The 17485-nt window shown below is 40.5% G+C and overlaps 1 protein-coding gene across 3 annotated transcripts in view; it reads left to right on the forward strand.

Moving 5' to 3' along the window:
* ADAMTS18 (ADAM metallopeptidase with thrombospondin type 1 motif 18) overlaps window positions 1-17485 on the forward strand; it is a 101325-nt gene that overhangs the window by 60351 nt on the left and 23489 nt on the right. For 2 of the 3 annotated variants that reach the window (XM_053399600.1, XM_053399602.1), the window contains 6 exons: window positions 911-1006; window positions 2319-2467; window positions 8786-8958; window positions 10353-10483; window positions 11249-11372; window positions 12304-12548. In XM_053399600.1, coding sequence (XP_053255575.1) covers window positions 911-1006; window positions 2319-2467; window positions 8786-8958; window positions 10353-10483; window positions 11249-11372; window positions 12304-12548 — 918 coding nt within the window. The remainder of the gene's footprint in view (window positions 1-910; window positions 1007-2318; window positions 2468-8785; window positions 8959-10352; window positions 10484-11248; window positions 11373-12303; window positions 12549-17485) is intronic. The other variant, XM_053399601.1, reaches the window with a different exon arrangement.

The raw sequence follows: 17485 nt of genomic DNA on the forward strand, positions 1-17485 counted from the left end.
CTTGAATTGTTAAGAGGCAGGGTGGGCAAAGGACAAGGTATGGAATCCAAAATAGCCATGAGGGGATTTGTTTAGGAAACCAGTTGGATAGTAATGTTGATGAAAGAGAAGCAACAGAACAATAATAATATGAGTCAAGCATGCATTTGGATCAGACTGGTGCACATGTCAGGGAAAGCTTTTCAGGAGAGCATAAGAATAGCCTGTTGGATCAGACCAATGGCCCATCCAGTCCAGCATTCTGTTCTCATAGTGGTCAACAAGATGTGTATAGGAAGCACAAAAACAAGACCTAAGCAGGAGAGCACAATTGGAGCTTTCCAGACTAGAGCTTTCCAAATGAAGGGCTCCTTGGTCCCATTCTTATACCCCAGTAGCAGAGTGGGTGCTCTTTCCTCAAGGTCTTCTGCCCCCAAATCATACCTTGATGGCATTATTGTAGAGGAGGAAAAGTTGAGAAAGTAAGTTAGTGTGCAATACGGGTTGGTTCATATATCCCTAGTGACAGCAGCAGCATGGGAAGACTTGAAGTTGACTAAATGAGTTATCACAGATCTAAGACTACAGAAAGAACCTGTGACAATTACAATGCATTGCAAAGCAGACAGTTCAAAGAAAATGGACACAAATGATGAAGTGTTGGTGGGGGCGGGGATAGGAGTCATCTGCTTGTATGTGTGAATATTCTAGAGTTCTCAAAGATTTGATTTTGTTGATTTTATTGGGTTTCTTGGTTATCTGTTGTTAACATTGAATGGAGAAAAATTAAATGAAACTATAATAATGACAGTATACAAGCACCTATATAAATTTCAGGCCTCTTATTCACATCAGAATAGACAAGTTGGATTTTTCCAGTCAGGAAAGACTGAGATTAATGGGAGTGTCTTCTTCTTCTTATAAATTTCAGGATATATGTAAATCACTTTGGTGCCATAAAGTAGGCCATCGATGTGAGACAAAGTTTATGCCAGCCGCAGAAGGAACACCCTGTGGGATAGGCATGGTAAGTTACTAAGGCTGCAAAAGTGGGGGAAGGGACAAAGCTCAGTGGTAGAGAACCTGCTTTGCATGCAGAAGATCCCACCCAAGAATTTCCAAGCAGAGCCAGAGGAGAGCTTTCTCTGAAACCCTGGAGATCCGATGCCAGTCAATATAGACAGTACTGAGGCTGACCAACCAATTTAGCACGAGGCAGCTTCCTATGTTCTGAAAAGGCATATGCACATAAAATCCACTGTGTATTGTCCTCAACAGTGTTATAAACATCCCAGATGAGATCTAGGAATGGCACACACATTCTGCATCTAGGCACATTGAATTGTATGTGTGTGCCCACCCTAATGTATTATTATACCCAGTGACAGCTGGTATCCATTGCCAGGGCAGAAAGCTGGGAGCCCAAATGGTAGGTGGAGCCAGAGCCAATGAGAGGCAGAGTCAACTAATTCTAGCTTCGTTCCTATCCTCCCCCTCGCTGAGTTCTACAACAGGCAACACTGAGATTAAGGAGGAGTTGACAGCCAGAACCACCTCCTGGACTGGTTGTAAGAAAGGAAGCAGGTGAGGGCCGGATGAGGACAGACTGAGGCTGATGGAGCAATTATTTTAAATTTCTATATTGCCCTTCATCTGAGGATCACAGGCCAGTTTACAATGCCTCATTCTCCCAAAGCAGGGGTCGGCAAGGTTTACCAGCCATGGGCTGGATCACTCCCACGGAGATGGTCACTGGGCCGGACTGGCACAGCATGACACCGGAAATCACATCTGCGCATGCCTGCGATGCTGAAAATTGCTTCTGTGCATGCCCAAACCCCGAAAATTGCACCTGCGCAGAAGCAAGTTTCGGCATCTGGACATGTGCAGACGCAATTTCCGATGCAGCCCGGTGAGTCCCTGTGCCACGCTGTGCCGGTTTAGCGCAGCGCGTGGGAGACTCACCAAGTGGGCGGCTCGATTCAGGGGTGGCTCGTGGGCTGGTAAAATGGTCTTTGTGGGCTGCATCTGGCCCATGGGCAACATGTTGCCGACCCCTGTCCCAAAGGAACCAACCTCCATTGGTTATAGCTCACCTGGGACTGTTTTGACCTTAAAGGTAGGACAGGGACAATGGTTGGGAAGGGATAGGAGGTGTATTCACTCAGATCTCTGCCACTAATTCCAGTTCCACCATTTTCTTGCCACCTACTCTTTGCCTTAGCTTCCTTTCCACTCTAGTGGTTCATAACTGATTATAACTGGTTCTTTTTTCAACCTTACCCAGCCATCCTGGTAGATACTGACAAAGCATTGGTTTTCTACATTATCTCCTACAGTGGTGTCGAAGAGGTCAATGTGTACAATATGGAGACCATGGTCCCAAGCCTGTTAATGGCCAGTGGTCTATGTGGTCTGAGTGGTCCAGTTGCTCTCGGACCTGTGGGGGTGGAGTCACGTACCAAGAGAGACACTGCAATAATCCAAAGTAAGACATTGATATGAAAAGGTATTATTTTTAATCATTATTTGTATCCTATCAAGATAGGTGGCAAAGTAAATATTTGTGTTAAGTTTACACACCCACACCCACACACCCCTTTATAATGTTTATGGGATGGATTCAACCAAATTTGAATGTTTTGAATGTTCAAATGTTTAAAGAGCATAGGGTAAGGAAGAGTAGGGTCTCACCAATCATGGGAGGGTCCGGAACACAGGAAATTGATTTATATGAAGCCCAGACTGTTTGTCTCTCTAGTTCAGTATTCCCATACTGACTGGCAGTGGCTCTCCACAGTTTCAGAGAGAGGTCCTTCCCTACCTGGAGACATCATTAGATTTACCACTGAGCTATGACCTTCCCCAAAGGTATTAAGTTGAAAACATAGAATCCCCAATCAGACCTTTCCAGTAAACATGGGAAATTGGGGGTGAAGGGGGTGGTGCACATTTATAACACCTGACATCTGGAGGACCACAGATTCCTTCACATCAATTCCTTAGCAAAATAATAATGTCAAGTGTTTCATTTTTTGTTAAATGACACAGCCTCATAAGATAATTCTGAAGAAGGTATCTCTTAACTGTGGAGTCTCAACTAAATTGAGTGTGTGACATATTTCATTCAGAGCTGAATGTCGTTTCTCATGCTGCGTCAGCTATGTATGGAGAGGATTGCAGTAGATTACATTTCATTTATGGATTATGAGGGTTCTGGTATGAGCACCTGCTCCAGTGTCTGATGTTGGTTGATCCCTCTTTCTAGTGATAATTCACCTAGAGCTGAAAGAAGTAGATCTTAAACCCTATCAGGATTATGGCATGTCCAGACAACTCTAATTTTGGCTAGTTAGTTATTTGTTTGCATGTTACACATATTCAGCTTTCTGTTCAAATTAGGCTTGCAGCCAGGCAATATAGAGGATTATATAAAGCTAAGATCTGCTTAGCTTTAGCTCTAGGATTGTAGGGCAGTTCTCACAACATACCCCCTACAATGTGCAAGTGGGGCCAAGAGAGAAGGAAGATCACCCCTGCTGTCCCACTGTTGATCTCTGTGTATTGTAAGCTTGTTCAGGAATTACACTTACACAGGTACAAGCTGTATGTATAACTGTGAAAGAGTGTACTCACATTGATTTGTACAGCTACACATGAACATAATGCACTCATTGAATGTTACATGTGAATAGCAGTACGAGTATATAGCTCAACTATTTGTGTACACAAGTACACAGATTACACAGTCATTAAATGCAATGTGTGAACATACCTTAGCACAGGCTTCCTCAACCTCGGCCCTCCGGATGTTTTGAGACTACAGTTCCCATCATCCTTGACCACTGGTCCTGCTAGCTAGGGATCATGGGAGTTGCAGGCCAAAAACATCTGGAGGGCTGAGGTTGAGGAAGCCTGCGTTAGCACATGCCACATGTTCAGAACACTGCATTCTGCAAGATCACTGATCACACATTTTGCAGGATCTCTGAGCATACAGAGACAATCAAAACATGGTGTCTGGGGGACAGGGACACTGGATTCAATCTGGTTTCCTCCCTCCACATGTAGATCGGACATATATATGTTATATGACCAGTGGACCCCTCCCATGGAATTATTGTGAAAAGCCAAATTCATGGTGGAAATATTTGTTGTGGACATGAAACTTCAGTATTCTATTGAATGGTTGGATCTCAACCTCCTAATCATAAAATGAGTACGAAATGCATCAAGCTTCTGAAGTAAAATGCCATTGAGAGATAGAATCATCACTCCATTGAGTTATGGTGGTGGCAGAAAATTAATATTGTCATATACTTGGTAGGAACCTTTTAATCTTTTTTTGTGCCACAATGATTCATTAGCATTCGTGGATGGCTCACCTGGCACCTCTGTTACTTATCTTTAGGTGCCAGGCAAAAATATTCCTATTCTCTCAGGCCTTTGGCTAATTAAAGAATCTATGGGCTTTTAAACTGTAAGCAGAGGAAGGGGGTATTGTTTTTGTTTGTTACTATGTTATGTCTTTTTGTGTTTCTATATTGTAAACTGCTCTATGATCCTTGGATGAAGGGTGGTATGAAAAAGTCCAAATAAATAAATACATAAATAAATAAATCTCATTGTTCTGTTTTGTCCAATTAGTACATACTATGGAGTTCATTGCATGTACAGTCAGACAATCCTAGTTCCATTGATTCCTACCACATGGTGACCACATGGCTCCTATTGTGGGGCTGTTGTCTGAGCCTACCATTTCTCATAACCTTTTGTGTTTAAAGTTATGATTCTAGCTTTCCCCCCCTGGCATAATCAGCAATTTTATCATTATAATGTACAATATAAATGGAATGTGTTGAGCTTGTAAGAAAATTGGCCCTGGTATTCTGAACATCTCATGGCATTAGATACGACCTTACAGCACCAAACACCTTTGGAGGTCATCCACAGTACAACAGAACTATGCAGATTTGCTAAAATCATTATGTTTGTACAAGCTGCTGTAGTGTAAATTCGTGGGTCTGTTTCCCATACATCACAACATTTTACAATCGAGATATTTTTCTCTGAGAAAGAAATAGATTACATAATTTAATAGCTTGGCTGTAAAGAGCATGAAGAGAACCCTGGAGACAAACGTTCATAGTAACTCATATATGTAGGATTGAGTCTTACCTGCTGCATAATAGTGTATTGTTCACAAAAATATTAGAATGCAATTTTAGATGTGCTTGTACATTTTTAAAAAAAATCTACCAAAGCAACAAAATCGCTTCAACATATGTACTTTTTATTTGCTGCATGTTGTAGCTTGATGAGTGATGAGGAGGGCTGCAAATGAAATTGAAGTGTACAACTAAAAACAGTAATTAGTCTAATACTGGAGGGATGGTGCAAGCATGGAATTCCATAAACCTTTGACTCTATACAGAAAATATAGAGCTTTAATAGCCCAGGCATGACCATGCTTACTTTGAAGAGGTGTGACTTTAATAGACCATAAGAATGTAAGCAGGGGCCTAGCGGGTGAAACCGAAGGCCCATCTAGTCTAGCATCTTGTTTCACACAGACTCCAGCCAAAAGCTTCTAGCAAGTTCTCAAGCAATGCAACACAATAGCAATAGGCTCCCCCCAATGTCTCTTTCCCTCCCCACACCATCAACTGGTATTCATAGATTTACTGATTGTGAACCTGGAGGAGGCTCCATTCACCTCTTGGAACTAAGAGGCAGTGACAGATCTGTGCCCCTCTTTAATTGTTAAAGTCCCATTTGAAGCCATCCTAAGTATAGGATGGCTTCAAATGGGACTTTAACAAATACACAGAATTTAACAAATTCTACACAGAATTTAGTCCCATTTAATTCAGTTGTGCTTGCTCCCAGCTAAAGGTATGTAGGGCTGCAGCCTAAGCTCCTATCTTGTTTATTAATTCAACTTACATTATTTCTAACATTTATATTCCGCCTTTCCAATGAGAAGATCAAAGTGGCACCCCTCTCCCCATTTTGTTTTCACAACAACACTGTGATATAGTTAGACATGTCAACCATGACTGGTCCAAGTTTACTCAATGAGCTGCATGGCTCAGTAGGGGTCCCTGGTTACTAGTCCAATAGTGTAACCATGGGAACCACCTCCTAACCCACCCAATAAAATATTTGAGGGGCCACCAAAAGTTGATAGGCATGTGCTGTATCTTGTGTTTGATTATGTGAGGTGGGGCTTACCTGCCCCCTCCACCATATTTTATTCAAGTTAGCACCCTTGACTCTAACCATTATGCCACACTGATAGTTATAAATTCCAAAAAATAAATGTTTCTGACTTCAGAATGTGAGCAGGTTGTAGTAAAAGCAAGACAGTCTGGTGGCATCTTAAAGGTTTGCAAATTTATTGCACCATAAAGTTTTAACAGATTTATTGCGGCATAAAGATTACTAGGACCTATTTGAATCTGATCAAGTGGGCACTGGACCATGAATATGCAGTATATACCATGATCAATCTGCTAGACGAAGATGCTTACTATTGCACAGTCTCAGATTCATAAAGAGGCTGTTTGGGGGTTGCAAGAATTTAGGCCAGAACCAAGAACTTCACATTTAATAAAAAATTAGATCCAATGTTAATCAATTGCCAGTGGTTGCAAGAGAATATTCTGAATCAGAATTCTAGCTTTCAAGGCACACAAACCATGGAAGCATGTTCCAGCTTGTTTTGTAATAATACAAGAATTAGAATGCTAAGTCTGAGCAGAGGATATATATATATATATATATATATATATATATATATATATATATCTCACTCACACCTGGATTTCTGTCCAACATATGTTAACAATTTCCCCCCATGATGGATTCAACTGAATAGGATATTAAGAGATATGTATTTCTAATACCTCAAAATAGGGCCTCTGTTCTGTTGTATGTAACTGACTTAACATTCAGTGGTAACTATCTATACAGGGATTTGAGCACCACTGTTGAGTAAATATGGTGGGTTAATTTGGAAACATTTCTCCTTGTCATGTACCAGGGCAATTTAATATAATGTAAGGGGTCCTGTATCAGGTCAACCAAGATTAGCCCAGGGCTGACTACATGTCATGTGTGTATTTAGAATACATGCTTGGGTGGTTGATGACATTTGAAGACAAAAAAAAAAAAAAAACTGGAACAAAATTGATCTTGCTTGCTCAATGAATGCATTGCGTAATCAGACCTGTGGGAGAACCTTCTTTAGGTCAGTCGAGGAAAAGTTGCATGATGTGTAGAAGTTCAGTGACCAGTGGAGCCAAATTATTTCTGGCCAATTACAGCTGCATAATAACCGTTATTTTATTTTATTTTATATTTTATATTATTTTAAAATGTCTTAGTTTTCCAGCTATGCCTTGTAGTCATGTGTGTGCGTTTCAGTAATATTCAGAGGTATGGGTGTTACACCTGAAGAGAGAAAGTATAAATCATCCCTCCCTGTGTATTGTGATCTTGGTAACAATCACCCAACAGCTGTAATGTGTTTGAGTTACACTCGAGATACAGCTGCATGCTGCATATCCTGGTCTCCCCACACACTTGTCCCTGACTCTCTCAGTAAGCTAAGGTGTCCAACAAGCCAGGAGGCTAGCATAGTGACTCTGTCCTAGGTAAAGGTAAAGGTACCCCTGACCAACAGGTCCAGTCGTGACCGACTCTGGGGTTGCGCGCTCATCTCGCTCAAGAAGCCGGGAGCCGGCGCTTGTCCGAAGACAGCTGCCCTACCAGCAAACAAATTCTGGTTGAAACCATAGATAAAAGAAATAGGAGGGAGTTCATACCCCTCTACCACTGCTCCTCTTCCCAAAGCTATTTAAATGTAAAATAATAAATAAATGTTCAGTGATTGACTGGATTAGGAAATTTACTATGTTCACATGCTGACATCCATTGAAGGGAGAAAAGGAAGTACTTTTTCATGGAGTGCATAGTTAAACTATGGAACCCATAGGAGGCAGTGATGGCCAGCAACCTCGATGGCTTTAAAATAGGATTAGACAAATTCATGGAGGAGAAGGCTATTGATGACTATTAGGCTATTCATGGCTACTAGGCATGATGGCTATGCTCTGCCTTCACAGTTGGAGGTGGGATTGCTTCTGAATACCAGTTGCTGGGAGCCATAAGTGGGATGAGAATGCTTTTGGCCACTTTGAGAACAGGATGCTGGACTAGATGGGCCATTGGTCTGATCCAGCAGACTTCTCTTATGTTCTTACCTCCTGGACATGGAAGATAAGTTGATCCAAAACAAGAAAGTGTTTCTTGATTTTATTTAGGATGCAATGACCTATCAGGTAACAAATCGTTTTGTTGAACATATATTGGCTCTTACCAGATGGCATGTTCTAGCCTCATTGTTTTGATTAATGAAGCAAAACACAGGATCTGAAACAAAGCTTCCTGGATTAGAATTGATGTTGCTTACAATTGAAGTAGATATACAGTGGTACCTTGGTTTACAACCATAATCCGTTCCAGAGGTCCATTTGTAAACCAAAACAGGTTGTAACCCAAGGTGTGCTTTCGCCAATGGGGCCTCCCCAAAAAATTTGTTTGTAATCCCCCAAAAATGGGTTGTAATTCAAAAAAAGGTTGCAAACTGGGACACGCACTTCCGGGTTTGACGTGTTTGTAATCCAAAATGTATGCAAACCAAGACATATGCAAACCAAGGTACCACTGTAATGATATGCATGTAAAAGTTGATCATCTGCTCTGTGTCTGGTCTTGCAAAAAGGTGTTTCTTTCTCCATAGGCCTCAGTACGGTGGCAAATTCTGTCAGGGCTCAAGTCGCATTTATCAACTTTGCAATGTTCAACCATGCATGTCTAGTAGCCCTGACTTCCGTGCCCAACAGTGTGCTGAATATAACAGCAAACCTTTCCGTGGATGGTACTATAAGTGGAAGCCCTACATGAAAGTGGAAGGTAAGCCAGGAACATCATGCAAACAGTTTCTGATATGTCTTGCATTATTCATTCAAAATTCTAATACCCTGCCTTGCCATCATAACAGACCCTCAAGACACTTTCCAACAAATTACAGAAAATTGACAATAAAATCCTTAATAACAACAGTGGCAGCAGTATAAGCTGTTGACAGCAACACAGGGAAATGTTGTTTATGAAAAGATCAGGCATCTAAAGCTTTACTTAATCTGACAGTCCATAAAGAGAGATGTAGCTGGAGGAGAATGACTGTAATGTAGTGGCTGAGAGACTGAGAGTTGCAGCTAATGCTAGTCATAATCAAAGCAGACATCAATAATTTAAGTTCATTAATTTCCATGAGCCAACACTAAGTAGCATTTAGTTAGTTACAAACCAAAGCTGCAAATCAGGAAGCCCCTAGTTTGAATCTCACCTCTCCCATGAACCCACCAGGTGGTTCTAGGGAACCACTCCATTTCACCCTCAGTTTTCCCAGCAGGAATATGGGGGATGATAGTAGTAGTAGTAGTAGTAGTAATAATAATAATAATAATAATAATAATAATAATAATAATAATAATAATAATTTATTTATACCCCACCCATTATATTGTGTTATGCAACAGCAGAGGCAGTGAGCTTCAGGCCTCTATCTGTCTATCAGGACTCTCCCAGGCCACACCTCCTCCCTAGTCACACAGCCTCTCCCCTGGCCACATACATCACTAGCCCAGCTTTGCATCCTTAGGTGTTTTTCCTGGCTGGAAAGTGTCCATGAACTTTGAGAGATATTAAGTGGACTAAGACCTGGGTAATCAGGGTTAAAATCACTACTCAGCCATGACGTTTGCTGTGTGACCTTGAACCAGTCATTCTCTCTCAGCCTAACATAACCCTTGGGATTGTTGTGAGGATAACATGGCAAGAAGAAGAAGAAGAGTTTGGATTTGATATCCCGCTTTATCACTACCCTAAGGAGTCTCAAAGCGGCTCACAATCTCCTTCCCTTCCTCCCCCTCAACAAACACTCTGTGAGGTGAGTGAGGCTGAGAGACTTCAGAGAAGTGTGACCAGCCCCAGGTCACCCAATGAATGCTATGTTGAAGGAATATAAATCTAATACTGATAAATAATGAATGATAAAAATCACAAATTCATCTCCAGCCTGCCTGTCCCTGATTTTGAATTGGGGGAGGGATGTGTCTTGGCGTGGCCAGGTGGTAAAATATATTCCAATTTGCTGACCATTCAGAAACAGTATGATTAATTACACAAATGTTCTGGCTACCTCTGTCCATTTTATTCCTTGTGCTGTCATCCATCTCCAGGATGGAATGGCAACACTGTTTAATAATTCTACTCCATAATTTGCCCTTTTAATGTCTTTTCAGAGGAAGATCGCTGCAAACTATACTGCACTGCAGAAGACTTTGACTTTTTCTTTGCAATGTCCAACCGAGTAAAAGATGGAACCCCTTGCGCCCTATACAGAGATGATGTGTGCATTGATGGGATTTGTGAAGTAAGGTTAAGCTAAAAGTTCTCTTTGCCACTTTGCTTTTTTACAGCTCAGTGGTAGAGCAAATGTTTTGCATGCACAAGGTCCCAGCTTCAATTCCTGGCACCCCCAGTTTTAAAAAAGAGTATGCTGGAAAATAATCTTTGTCTGAAAACTCAGGTAGTTTCAGCCAAGTGGCATACAGGACTGTATGAACCAATGGAACTTAGGCCTTTTCTGCATATACATTTAACATGCTATGATACTACTTTAAACACTTATGGTTTTCTCCAAAGATTTTTGGGAGCTGTAGCTTAAAGGTGCTGAAATTTGTTTGGAGATCCCTGTTCTCCTTATCTTGTAGTTCATTCTCTTACATGTATTTTTCTTCTTCTGACTCGTTTGATCTTTAAGCTGAAATATCATAACTGTTGGGGGAAATAACTAAAATAATTCACATTTCATGATGTGTTTTCCCTCCCCACTTAGCCTTAAGTATATTTTTTACTTCAGCACAGCAGCTTGTAACCTTCTGAATGCTGGAAAAAAACAACTGAGAACCATTTGGATGAACTTGAATTGAACTGTGAACTGAACTGAATGTGAATTGAACTTGTTCATTTTGTTAAGCAACAAATGTAAACTAGAATTAATTCCTTTTTGGACATGTTGAATTAGAACTAGAACTTGTTCCTTTTAAAAATGAACTTTGCAAGTTTGGGGGGGGGGTTGGAATAGCCTAACAGCCTAACGTACCCTTTTAATGTACTCATGTTTTCTTTGTTGCAGCAAGTTGGGTGCGATCGTCAGCTTGGATCTAAAGCTGTTTTGGATGCATGTGGAGTTTGCAAAGGAGATAATTCAACATGCAAGTTCTTCTCTGGCCATTATTTGACCCAACATAGAACTAATGGTAAGAAAACCCATTGAGCAAGGATTTTGTGGTATATCTTCCTTTGCACTGTGATTTCTCATAGTTCAGGATTCCCGATGTGGAAAACTGAGATGAGATAAAAGGTGAGATAAAAGTTAGAAGTGTATGTAGCAGCAAATCTGTACCTTCCACAGAGATAGAGTTGTCCTAAAAATGGACCTTTTCTTTGTTCCACAGGTAAACTCACCTTTCCACAGACAAAAGTAGATCATCCTACCAACCTTTTGCCCAGCCCCATCTCATCCCAAAGAGAGGCAATGGCAATTCCACAAATACATAGAGCCCTGAAAATTTACATGGTTGGACCTTAGTCATTTTGGATAATTGACCCCCTCCCCCCCTTCTTCCCTCAAAACTGGGTCATAAAGTTTTCTCTTCCACTCTTGCTAGGTGGATCAAGGCCTGCATCTCAATGGCCTATGGTGTGCAAAGGATATCACTGCTCATTTTATGATTCAGCTAAACAAGTTTATTGTGTTAGACAAAGGCCATGACAACTGCAATATACTAATAGCATAATAAACACCAATTTGATTAGCGTGGTGGCAACCTTCTCAATTAATGCCCCCTGTGAGATGTGTGCTGGGCATCCATGTGGACCAACACAAACACTACAAGAACCTGCCCAAAGGAAATTTTGATCTTGTTCTTGCTTGTATTTCCAAAGCCTTGCCTGTCTATGGCCATATTGTAGCCAGAAAATTGTAAGTGAGGTTCTGTATTACCAGAAATTATTACCTGCCTAGAGCAGAACTGATAAGGTCCATGATCTGTGGATAATAGTCTTACCTTTTACAACAGAAAAAAAGCCTGTGATATTCTGGTTTGATTAAAAGGAAATGCTTTTACAACTGGGATGAAATCCTATATTACAACTGGAATGAAATCCTACATTTTCTCCAACTTTTAGATTATTACCCCATTGTTACGATTCCAGCAGGAGCCCGCAGCATTGAAATCCAGGAAGTGCAGATGTCTAGCAGCTACCTTGCAGTGCGCAACTTGAACAAAAAATATTACCTAACGAAAGACTGGACAATTGATTGGCCTGGGAAATTCTATTTTGCTGGGACCATGTTTGAGTATCAGCGCTCGTTTAGCCATCCAGAGAGGCTTTCTGCAACTGGGCCAACTAATGAGACACTCATATTTGAGGTAAGCTTTCTTCTCCTCATTCTTTTCTTGATGCAGACAAACTGAGCTTGGTGCAGCATCTGTTCAACAGGTTAAATAACACAAAAGAACAGGAAGCCATGTTCCTGTTTAGGATTGTTAGCATAGTCATGCTGAAAGGTTTAAAAGCATGGTTAACAGAGGTATAAGACAATAGTCTTGGGTGTTCTAGAGAATATTGTTCCTCCCGGTCAGGGTGAGGGGTGAGGTTGTTTGCCCTCATTCCTCCATTGCCTAAAGACTTGGGTAACTTCAGATGCTCTGGTGGCGGGGGGGAGATCATGTTACAGCCTGAAGGCCACCATTTACTTCTGCAGTTCATATTGATGTTGAAGATGTTCTGATAGCTGTTTGAAAGATTACTGAACTATAATTGACATGAAATACTTTCAGTGTTAAAGGCACAACCCTGTGCATTTTAACTTGGAAGTAAGGTCAACTGTATTCAGTGGTGATGGCGATTACAGCTACTACTACAGCTTCTTCTTCTTCCTCCTCCTCCTCCTCTTCCTCCTCTTGCTACTACTAGCAAAATAAGTATGTGGATGTTTAAAGTAGGCAGAACATGGGGAGTCATTTTGCAATGCTTCTTGATGTCAGAAGAATGCATTATGTATAGCTTGCTGATTGTGAATTTACAGAAGCCTATAAAAACAGATACAACTAAAACACAGCATCTCTCTAGTGGATTCCAAACTTAATCCTGCAAAAATAGGAAGATTCTGACTGGAGGGTGGAAACTAGACCAAAATGGTAGACGTATGATAGGACAATGATCACCTGGTATTGTAAATCAATGCCAGCTTTTAGCACATGGTTTTGGTAATGTAGATGAGTTGCCTTAAGTGGAGACATGCATTTTTTTTTTAAAAAAAGTGTAATCCAGTTAAACGTTTAACACTAAAACGTTTTGTTAAAATTCCAGCATAGGTAATTTAAGATCATCTGGTTTCAATTTATAAAACTTGTTTAAAGACTTAGATGGGAGGTGGATTGGCTTTGGGCAAAGAAGACCCCATTCCTGGTTCATCATTGCTTGCACTGTAGCTTAGCCTTAAAACTCAAGACTTTAGAAAAAGACAATGAAGCCATGATCAATCTTAGGTCTGAGCATGGATTCATTTTTGGGTTCAATTTCTGTTTTCCAATTTTCTAATTCTATGTGTGTGAATTATGTATCTAGAGATGAGCAAATCTGTCACTTTCAGTTTCTCTGCTTCTCATTTTCTCCAGTCTTATATTCAGTTCCCCACATTTATCTGTCAGTGTGCCAGGGGTGGGGGTGGGGACATTGGCCTTATGAAATTCATCAGCATTTTAGTGTGATTTTCTCTTAGTATATAATTTATTATGCAATTTTGCCTAATATACTGTATTTGTGCATGCTCTCCTTTAAAGGTGTGTGCATTTGTATGCACACTTTACTTAACTAAATGCATTTTTGTACGTTTTACTTGGCTAGAGAGCTGTATTGCAAAATTCTGAAAATTACAAATTTTAAAAGATTGCTGTGTTTTGTTTCACATATTGTTTCAGAAAGTGCAAATTAAGTTGGTTCACCTTTAAATGTGAGCTGAATCAAATTCTTCCCCATCCCACCTTAGGCCGAAACTACTTGCCCAGCAGCATTCTGTGAATCTTCAATCCAAGTGGTTTTTTTTTTTGTAAACCCAAAGGAACAGGGGGAAGATTGCTCTGAAGTAGGAGAAAGGCAGACTGAGAGTGATTAAGTAAAGTTGTAAAGACCAAGTATCTTTCCCCTTATGGGAGCAAAAAGCAGTTTGGGGCGGGTAATTTTGAGTTGGAGAATTTTCTTCAGTTCGCATTAAAGTGAACTAACCTAATTTACAGTTTCTGGATTTATATGCAGATTAGAATGCTTAGAATGCAGTTAAAAATTGGATTGCAGACATCTCCAACCTTTGTGATACCAATTTTGTTTGAAAATGAATATGAAAATGTATATTTTATGGATGAAATGTGTACTCAAATGGATATTTTAGGCAGAATGCATAGGAAAGCATACAAAGTTACGTATTTTAAGGGTGAAATTCATTAAAAAAGTGTACAAAGTGCCTATTGTAGAGAATAGTTTGTATAAAAATATGTGTAATTTAAATGTGTGTGTGTGTTTATTTTTAAAAAGTCTCCAGAAAATGGGATGGAACAGACTTGGGACTGAACATTTGTAAAGTTGATATGGAACAGAAATAGACTGATAGGCGCATCCCTATTTTTGAGCTAAACAATACCAGGAGGGGAAAGAGTTAAGCAGCCTCTCCCAATTTGCTTTGCTTCCACTCAGAGGAAGCTTGCTCCAGGCTGATTTGGATTATAAATAAAATCAAATTCTGAGCAAAGAGTCCCGAGCTTAATGCATAGTTTCAACCTCAGATTTCAAGTCCGATAGCTTGACCTATATCAGTTACTCCAGGCACTTGAGCAACAATCAGTAATAACATTAATCTGATAACAAAACCACCTGCTTCCATCTTTTGAAATGGTTTGCCATGTGTGAAAACTTTAAGAAGGTTTCGATTAAAAAAGAAGAAGATTATGACCTGTCACAATATAAATGGGAATATGGCAACCTTCAACAAAACTGTCTCATACTGAATGAATTACCAAACTGTCATAGAACTGGATAAGTTTATCTCCACTGCAACATGTAAGAGAGGGATGGGACATTAAACAAAGTGGCAATCATTCACTCAGGGTGGAGAGAGAAAAGAGACAAGGCAAAAGGGAACCTATTATCAATGCAGGAAAAGATGTCTAATTAAAATTGATAAATCATTTCTTCCCCTCTTTGGTGATGGGAAAATGAAAAAAGGAAGCCAGGTGGAAGGACTTTGCTGATAATTTAGGCTAGCAGTCACTGGGTGAAAGCCAGCTTGGAGTTTGAAAGCCTTGCTTTTATTATTAGCTACTAGATGATAATTTAGCTCTGATTTCCCCTAAAGAGAGTGTGTGTTGGACAAAGCAAAGCCTGGCTTATGAGATACAGATGTAAATTCAATGTAAGGGATAAAAGGGTTCTGCTTAAGTGAAAAAGATTAGATGGGCTCTATCCTTTAAATGGGTGCCTTTTGCACATGATGTTTACAAAAGAAGAGGGAGCGAGAAATATATACCATGACAAATATAAGCCAGCTGAAGAAGAAATGAGATCATAGGAGGACCTTTCAAAGGCTACCTTTTCCTGTCAATGCCCTCGGTGGGCTTGTGTGAACTCTCCATTTTTCATGTCACTTTTAAGATTTGCTTTCTAAATGCCCTCTAGAAATAGCAAGGCACATAAAACCTCCCTGTCTTCGATTTCAAGATTTTTCTCAGTACACGCAAGTCAGAGTTGCCCACCCTAAAGTTTCTTTGAGTGTGTTCCACAGTCATTCTGAAAAGTCCCTCTCTGCAAGAAGTCTGCATTTTCTCCTGTGGACAAGATCCATTTGTGGCACTCTGGTTGCATAATGGACTTCCACTAGTGCAGCCCATCAGGGCTAGTAGCCATTGACAGCCTTATCCTCCTTCTGGAGTTTGTTCTAGGAAGGAGCTGACACACACACACACACACACACACACACACACACACACTTTCTGTTGCTCCAGAGTATAGCTTCTGGATCAGTGTCCAGAAGAGGGTGACCAAGATAGTGAGTTCTCTAGAAACAAAATCCTATGAGAAATGGTTGAAAGAGTTGGGTATGTTTAAACTGGAGAAGAGGTTAAACAAATTGATGAACATCCTGCTTGTATGAACTGTTTGACAGTGGAGCAGATTAACTCAGGAGGTAATTTACTCTACTTCATTAGAGGATGTTAAGTAGAGGCTGAATAGCCACCTATCAGGATACTGTAGCATTAGACTTCCTGTATTAAATATTAGTGGCTGGTGCTCACTTGTAGTGGTTAAAGCAAAAGGCAAGATGGCCAGCAGTAGATGGAGCCAGAGTCAATGATAGGCAGAAGCAACTAATTCTAGTTTTGTTCCCAGCCACTTCCATGACTTTTGAGATCCCTCCCAACTTTATGATTCTGCTTTATGAATCTATAACCACAGTGTTACTTTATGCAGACCCAAACAGTTGGTACATGATGTGGGTGGTGCTGTGGTCTAAACCACTGAGCCTCTTGGGCTTCCCAATCGAAAGGTTGGAAGTTTGAATCCCTGCAATGGGGTGAGCTCCCATTTCTCTGTCCCAGCTCCTGCCAACCTAGCAGTTCAAAAGCACACCAGTGCTAGTAGATAAATAGGTACCGCTGTGGCGGGAAGGTAAATGGCATTTCCATGCGCTCCGCTTTCCGTCACAGTGTTTGTTGCACCAGAAGCGGTTTGGTTATGCTGACCACATGACCCAGAAAGCTGTCTGTGGACAAACACCAGTTCCCTCGGCCTGAAAGTGAGATGAGTGCCACAACCCCATAGTCGCCTTTGACTAGACTTAACCATCCAGGGGTCCTTTACCTTTACCTTTTACGTGCCATTCCATATTTGCTGGCTGAGCAAATCTTTAAAACATCCATTGAATGTAATTCAAGGTAATTAATTGCAAGTTAGTACTAATTGCCAGATGCATGTTTACAGCCTAAAATCACCCTAGGAAGTTTGATGACCTAAAGGAAGTGTTGATGTACATTTACAAGGAATTGCTTCAATGATCCACAAATGTAGATAGTCATTTACACATCAGTAATAGCCAAGGGAAGGAAGGAGAACCAAACAGAGAAATAGATGCACAGCTGGTTAAGAATATTTATTGTTTTTACTTTGAAATAAAAATTAACAGGAAAAGAAAAGGGCTGTTTGTGCAAGAGAGTTCAATTTGTCCATTGTTTCAATTTTTTATGCCCTAAGCAAAAGTTTTGCTCTTCCGAATAGTTCTGGCAGATATTAGCCATTGAGCTTGTGTTTTTTTCAA

This window comes from Podarcis raffonei, chromosome 8 (genome assembly GCF_027172205.1).
Source record: "Podarcis raffonei isolate rPodRaf1 chromosome 8, rPodRaf1.pri, whole genome shotgun sequence".
In the NCBI taxonomy this organism is placed as follows: domain Eukaryota; kingdom Metazoa; phylum Chordata; class Lepidosauria; order Squamata; family Lacertidae; genus Podarcis; species Podarcis raffonei.